Source organism: Echinococcus granulosus, assembly GCF_000524195.1.
Source record: "Echinococcus granulosus chromosome Unknown EG_S00042, whole genome shotgun sequence".
Classification (NCBI taxonomy): domain Eukaryota; kingdom Metazoa; phylum Platyhelminthes; class Cestoda; order Cyclophyllidea; family Taeniidae; genus Echinococcus; species Echinococcus granulosus.
Window position 1 is genome coordinate 648,372 of NW_020170422.1, and position 7,522 is coordinate 655,893.

General features: G+C 43.1%; 2 protein-coding genes across 2 annotated transcripts in view; both read left to right on the forward strand. All coding sequences in view use genetic code 11, as the record gives it.

Annotated features, from left to right (window-relative positions):
* The window catches only part of EGR_05614 (hypothetical protein), a gene marked incomplete at both ends in the record, with an annotated part of 1,690 nt that extends 676 nt beyond the window's left edge, over positions 1-1,014 (forward strand). The window contains 3 exons of the mRNA XM_024494863.1: positions 366-671; positions 837-912; positions 993-1,014. Of these exons, the coding sequence (XP_024350783.1) occupies positions 366-671; positions 837-912; positions 993-1,014 (404 nt within the window). The remainder of the gene's footprint in view (positions 1-365; positions 672-836; positions 913-992) is intronic.
* A 3,789-nt stretch (positions 1,015-4,803) lies between these two features.
* Positions 4,804-7,522, forward strand: part of EGR_05615 (hypothetical protein) — a gene marked incomplete at both ends in the record, with an annotated part of 5,942 nt that continues 3,223 nt past the window's right edge. The window contains one exon of the mRNA XM_024494864.1: positions 4,804-4,937. Within this exon, the coding sequence (XP_024350784.1) occupies positions 4,804-4,937 (134 nt within the window). The remainder of the gene's footprint in view (positions 4,938-7,522) is intronic.

The following is a 7,522-nucleotide window of genomic DNA, read 5'->3' on the forward strand; positions in this document are numbered from 1 at the left end:
CGGACAGCACTTGATGAGGAATAGTACAGTAAATAGCAGCTACGTAGCCATTTTGCATGTATTTTTAACCAAGATTGCTGCAGAAGTAAATTAAGTATTTGCATTCTACGTAAGAGTTATTTCCTTTTTCAAAATATCCTTTGAGCAAGAAAGACTGTTTTATCCGATCCCGTGGCTAATGATAATTCTTGCAACCCCTTTCCCCACTTAAGGAAATCACTAAACACTTGTTTTATGAAGGCGAACTTATTGAAGTTCTTTGCCCACAACTGCTATTGTCATGACATTAGGACTGAGTGCTCTGCTCTTTTGACTAACTGGAAAGAAATGCTAGCATCCTGCTTACTGTACAATGCCTTTTATAGTGAACATAACGCCAGGAGACCCATCACTCATGAACTACTTTAAGTGGAGTCTCATTCAACCTACAGTTTTACAGTTAACTTGGATCCCCAAAGAACTGGCTGGTCATGTTTCAAAATTCATTTTGGTGTCTGCATTACCAATTCCGAATCATGAGCCCGCTGAGTATAGAACTGAATTCATTTCAAATGGAGATAGCATCATTGACGAATTGCTGCCCAGCACAAATTACGAATTCTACATACTTATACCCAGAAAAAGAAGTGATCCTGTATATCTCAAAACCGAATTTACGACAGGGCCAGCAGGTGGGTTTAATTTGTAATGGATGCACTGCTTTTCGTTGCATCGTTTTCAAAACTGTGTAGAGTAAACCACGATGATTCAATTGTCAGTGCGCGTCATTGCACAGCTTCTAGTTGAGGCACATCCATCTGTAATGTGTTATCACTGAAAGTATTCTTTTTACATAGGAGGTACCATCTCCACCAGCGGATCTGCCTTGAAAACCGCAATCTCTGGAGTCCTGTTGCTTGCTATGACCTTAATGTAGGTCTGTGCAAATTCCCCACTGTCTCATCTCAATGCGTTATATTTTGTGTTTGTCGAACCAATCTCTTCCACTGCAGGTTTCCATGGAGCAGGGAATGAATTAGTGGAGAATAATTCGTGTTTGCCTCGAGATTGTGTAACATTTTACAATGGAGAGCAGTCGAGTTGACAATAAATATTGTGCCCATGTTTCGTTCACTTTCGCCAGTTTGTTACAATTTCACTCGCTTAAGGGAGCCTACGCGAATGAATAAAATGGGGCGAAACCTTGTTTTGGCAACATATTCTGGTGTGTTTTAGATGCGATTTGGAGTGCTTCCATGCATGGATAAAAGCACTAGATCCAGACAACACCCTGTAAAACCGTTAACATAAGAGGAGCAAATGAGATAGCATTGATAAGTGGATAAAACAAGTTGTAATTAATTAGCCTTATTAATGTTATACAATCTTATCCACCCCGGTTGCATTAAAACCGTGCTAGTCAACGCATTTAAGTTGCTTCGAATTTCATTTTGGCCTTATAAGCGCACTTTTGAGTGTATAAAAGGCAATTCAGCATAACCTCTTTAATGGATACAAATATTATGTCACTCTCGTGATACTTAGAACACTGCCATAATTAATACCATCTCTCCGATTGAAATGCAAATTGATCTCAACGCCTAATTACATTTGAGAATTAGGGCGTAGAATAGCTGATACCAAATTTGAATATTCCGTGTGGGTAAAATAAACCTCAAACATACATGCGGTGATGGCAATATCGTCATGGATGCAACAACCACCACCTTTGCTCTGTCCAATTCAACTCTTCTGTGGATTGAGAATAAACAAACACCTGATAAGTAGGTAAAGAGCAAAGAACAATCACAAAGTAGAATCGCATGTGACATATACTCAGAGAAGTGCCAAAAGTAGATCAAGAAATATCGTCAAATGTGCAGGTGCTTTGAGACTGTGAAATAACCTTCGCACCACTTCTGGACTTTTGAATTTTCCTTCTTGTATCACACTGGATGGGCTGGCCTTTGGGCCATGCCAGCAGCCCAAACACCTTTTCTGTGCTAAATATGTATTCTGCTCGAGTATTATGTCTTCCTTCGTTTTCAGGGAAGTCTCGGGACGTTACAATGCAGTGCAGCTCGCATGTAAGTTAAACAACCAGAGTACTGCATTAGGGTACGAGTATCCTATTGTAGGAATCATAATGCGTAAACATGTCAGCGTATGATTTCTCCTATGACTAGTTGTTTGTGTAAGAATTTGCTACTTGATAGTAGTAGATGATTTATTCATAATAAAGAGAGCAAAAATACTGGGGTGCATATCAAAAAACAAATGTAACTTTGATTGTTATAAATAAACAGACTTTATTTGCTATGACTTTGTGTAATACACTTGGTTTCATCTTTTCAGGCTTCTGTTATCATTAACCATTTGTTTAACTAGTTGCTCTAGGTTGACCAGGTGTTACCTTGATCATTCTGTTACCGTGGTGAGCTATTTGCTGGTGATGATAACGCCTGGATTGTTATTAAAGAGGCTCAAGTTGTGGATGAAATGGGAAAAGCTGTCAAGCATTACGCTTTGTGCTTCTGGTGGTTCGGAACTTAAAGTAGACAAGAATGTGTCTATTTCTCACGTTGCATCTGATAGTCTTCGCGAGATATCTGAAGTGCGATAGTTTTGAAATTGGGCCATGTTATTGTCCCGCACCTTGTTCGGGTAAGAAGGTTCTCCCACTCATGTGTTGTGTTTTTGCGTTTTAACAGTCTTAATGTCCATGTTTTATGGAAGAAGTCGCCTTAACCCTTCATCCATAGTCTTTTCACAATCACTTGGTAACAGATGTATTACGCAAGTTGTTATTTCATCATTGTTGGTAGAACGTATCGAATGTAGCTGCAACGCCCTCCGAAAGGGTACTTGAGTATGTTCTTCTCCGACAATGAACTGAGTCGCGTCTTCTGCAAGTTGCGCGGTCGCGATTTGAGCAAACACAAGCCAAGGTGGTAAGGGTTTTGCTACCAACGAGACATGAACGTGCAATCTACGTCCATCCTCCGATTCGGTTGGTAAGATAATTGCAGGACTTTACCGTGACTGGGGTTGTTGCTCTACATCCTATTCTGTTTCCACAGGTACGGGAACGTTTTTTTTTTGGGCCAGAGCTTGTTGGAGTAGGTGCTGGATGTGTGGGCGGGAGCTTTGAGTTCTATTATGGTGAACGGAGACAAATGCACACGTAGCGTGGTATACCAGCTCTATCCTCTCCGAGTCTGCAGAGGACATGTATATCGCTGAGACTGTAGTGGTCCTGAAGTGCATTTTGGTGGTCAGTGTTTGCTTATGAACCTTTGCTAGAACTGTTGAAAGCCTGTAAAGTGCTGCGCGGTATGGTGTGGTGCGGTGCGGGGATTCCTGCATTCATGACGTCGTAGGCAGAAAGCGCCAGTCGTCAGTGTCAACAAAGAGTGTGGATATGTGAAGGGCGGGACGGAGGGACGGAAGGACGAACTCGCCAAGTTATAAGTGTACGTTTAAATATGTATATGAACCACGCTATCTGTTATGTGTTTTTAATGTGTCCACTGTTGAGGTATGCCCCCTCGTCGCCTGGTGTGGTCGTTTGTATCTGCAGCAGATGTTAGTGATTGTATGGGAATCACACTCGTGTGACTTAAGGCTAACTGGGCCTTCGTTGGAGCTGCTTCTTACCTTCCCATTTACGTGATTCACTTGTTAGTGCAGATATTAAACGAACGTTTATGCTAATTCTCCAACTCGTTGGTTGTTCAGGTGCCTTTACCCAGCACAGGTGTAAATTAAATATTAGCAGGTCTGGATTTTTTGCTCATTCGCAACTAATCGGGCCATTGTTGTGATAGGCAGTGCCACTTGTTTTCGTTTTTCTCTAGTTGGGATAACTGGGGTGCGTTTGCCTATTGCTTGCAGTGTTGTCCTAGCAACTCGGAGAAAGTTATATGTGCTGTGCATGTGTATAGTGTTTTAATAATTACAGGTGGGACAGGTTTTCGACGTGTTTTTCAAAGTATCCCAAGCTATTGCTGCTGATGGATGGAGTATGATACAGCAATCCGCATCGTAACCCGCATGACTATCTGCAGTAAAATGAAATTCTTACCTACAGATAAACCTTCTTCTTCCTAGGTCTTAACGTCAGTTGCTGCGGTGGGCGTTGATGCATCAACTAAGCACATTCTATCGGATTGCTTGTGATTAGGAAGTTTGCTGGTGCTCTACGCCTTCTCATGGTTTTGCCGATTTGAGGAACGCCTTCTTCTCGAAATTTGTGTTACGCTTTGGGTCTGGCTCAATTTTATGGAGTCGTCAGGCAATCCTATCAGTCCCTTCTGCTGGTGCTATTTTGTTGATCAAGGATATACCGGTAGGAACACAAAGGATACGCCTTTGTGTGAATCTTGCTCAGTTTGTTGCTCTTCGTCGAAAACATAGAAGTGCGTACATGTGTTCATATGAAAAGAAGCCTCTTGAGATAATTTCCTGCGAATTACTCATCAATGAGGTGTTCAGTGGAGATGTAGTGTTGTGATGATTACTTTGGAGACAACACACGAATCGCCTCGTCTTTTGTGCTTCCACTGTCGTAGTGATGCAGTGGCCCCGGCGTGGTTTCTATCCCCCCTTTAGCCGCAGCAGTTATTGGCCTTGGTTTTATTATCATTACCGATATTGTTATTATTAGTATTTGTTTTGCCATGCGGCTTGGAGTTGATTGACCGGGTCGAGGGGACAGACATAGATCATGTAGGTGAATAGGCTTGATGGCTAGTAGTTGATCGGCGTCTCCTAAGGGCAAATACACGGGTGCTGGTTGGATCCTTCCCTCCTTTTAGCACACTGATGAGCATTGACACATTTGCCAATTTAGTTACACACTTTTGTCTTGTCTGTTCACTTGATTATTTGGCTAGCAGGGGTTTGAATGGCCAGACAGTCAAAGGTGGGGGATGTGTTTCTTCCTCTGTAGTCAAAGGGTATGCATGACCATTGAGAGTTACTGGTAGGGACTTTTGCAAGCGTTGGCCTTGCCGACTCTCTACCATCAGTTGTGCTAGCCTCGGTTTGCTGCTGTTAATAATGCTGGTGCCGCGTGTTCTCTTGCAGCCTTACCTGTCTCTCAATATTTGTGTAGCACTCACATCGTGTCGGTATGCGTTGCTTTTGCGATGACGTTTAGTCGGGTAGGAGGAGGCATTTGAACGACTGCGACGACGCTTGCGGTGCCTGTCGGCAACGGCGTATGGGGCAGTTGCTATTGCGGCCTTTCGTGGCCGATGAGGTGGTGGTGGTGTTTGTGTGTTAGTCTTTACCTCGTGCTTCTTCCTCCACTCTCATGCCCTCATAAACTAGCACAGATTATTCGGGACCTACCCTTGGGATGCTTCAGCTGAACATTTAATCTCCTCCTTCCACGATACCGCGGTGCATTGCACTGATTTCACTTTGCGCGACTGAAGAGTAGTCATAAATGCCAAAACGTGAGAGACTTGGAAGATTTGATGAGGATAAATAGGATGCGAATTGCTGTAGTTGATCCAGCATTGCTCGCCTCCGTGCCGTGTGAGGCATGAGATGTCCAAGTTCAGTCTAGTGACATAAATCTGAGACGCAGTAAGATATGGATGTGGCTGTTGGAGAGAAGCATCCGACCGTGCTGTAGTATTTAGTCCATGACTGTCAAGAAGGTATGGGGGGGTCAATTCCTTATCGCAATCAAACATTTAACGACCAAAGCGGTCACTAGGTCGCACGGTGACCTACGTTGATGTGATATTCATGCCCTTCCATGGTAAATTTGCAGTGCATGTTTCGATTGCTTAGTGGCTAATGCGCTGAATCACTTCATCCCTCGATCAGGAAACAGGGGTAGAAATGACGAATGGGGGCGTGACGCACCGGATTGTGCAAGCGGACAGGTCAACTTTCATTATAGTGATTCTCATTAGAGTGTTAAGGCAAATCAGTTTTTATTAAGCTTTACCCTACTTTGATAGGTTCACTCATTTTCTAGTCTGTCTTTATACTGTTGCCTAATAAATGAAATTCGAAAAATTTTTTCATGCCGCAAATCTGCACCCAGATGCCAATCGAGGGAAAACATTGCGAGCAACATTGTCATAGATACAAATTGATCTTCTAAAGTAAAGCCTGAATGTCCACGCCTATTGCGACTGGGCGAAATTTAGACTGCATTTTGGAAGTAAAAGGCCCAAATATCGGAAGGATGTCTAGAACAAACCAGGCGTCGTGATAGGCGATCGACGTCGGTGGCTGACGCCGTGCTTTCGCGCGACTATCCTTGTGCATTTTGAGCGAACACGCTCTTGAAGTGGTTAATCATAATGTGAATTACCTGTACCTACTTTGGTGGTAAGCCTATGCGAGCATCTCACCAACCCGTAGTATGCGTCTCGGCATTTTGTTCGAAGGGAAAAGGGCGGAATTGCGTACGAGGAGGTGGCGGGCGCGAACGCAAATGCTGTGTTTGTAAGGGAGTAAAGGCTGTAAGTATTTTGCGGCACAGTCTCCCGCTAACCTTACGCGCTCTAGTGCCCACGATATGTATGAGGGGAAGTGGGGAACAAATCTGTCAGGGAAATAATTATTGCTGTTCTCAGAAAAGCAAAATCGAGGTCCACTTTCCATTGAATCCTGATTTTTTACGAAAGTCTGCTTTATAATGCAATGCTAGTTGAACCAGCGCGGAGAGAAAGTTGACAAGACTGATTAGTGAGCAATCCATTTAATCTCGGAGCAGCAGGTTAATAAAAAGTTGCCGTCTTTTCCTCCAACAATCCACCGCATGCAGTGGGGCACAATGTTTACTGCCAAGTGGAGTTATGGCACATACTTATCTCAAAACGGCAAAGCGGTGGAAAGAAGCAGTTTTTTTACAACAGCATATAGATGTAGGTTCGTCGCTTGCATTGCATTGCCTTTATTAAAATACACTTTAGCATCAGAGAGGTGTCAGCCATGGCATACTGACTCTTTTCTAATCACAAAATGTAAAAATGATCCAAACTCTTATATTTCCATTACGTTGCCTTAAAAACTCTTTTTAGAAGACATTGACTTATTTTGAAAGGCACAAGGAATTGACGTGTTGACAACAGACTTGAGGGCCGCAAGGTAGTCAGGTGGTAAACGCAGACAGCGTAGACATTAAATGCTAGGGGAAATCGCCTACCTTCTTACCAACCTCATTGCAGCGAGTGACGAATGATTCGAACAAGCACTGCAAGCCTATCTTAATTTGCTTCGCTCTTCCTTAAGTGCGATTGCTAAATCCACAGAACTTACTAACTGATAAGAATCGCCTCTAACTTTACTACATTTACTATTTACTATTAACCCTCATGTTGACAATTTGTCTAGTAATGCGGAATTAAGAAATCAAGTCTCAGGTGTGAATTTATTATTTGTTTGGCTGTTCTCAATTTTACGCCTAAGTGATTGCTCCCAAAGCGAATACATCAGCAGCGCAGCAGAGGCTGTCCACGACTCACTACAAGGCCTCCCGCTCTGTCTCACTTCCATCGCTTGTGTCCCCAGCCTT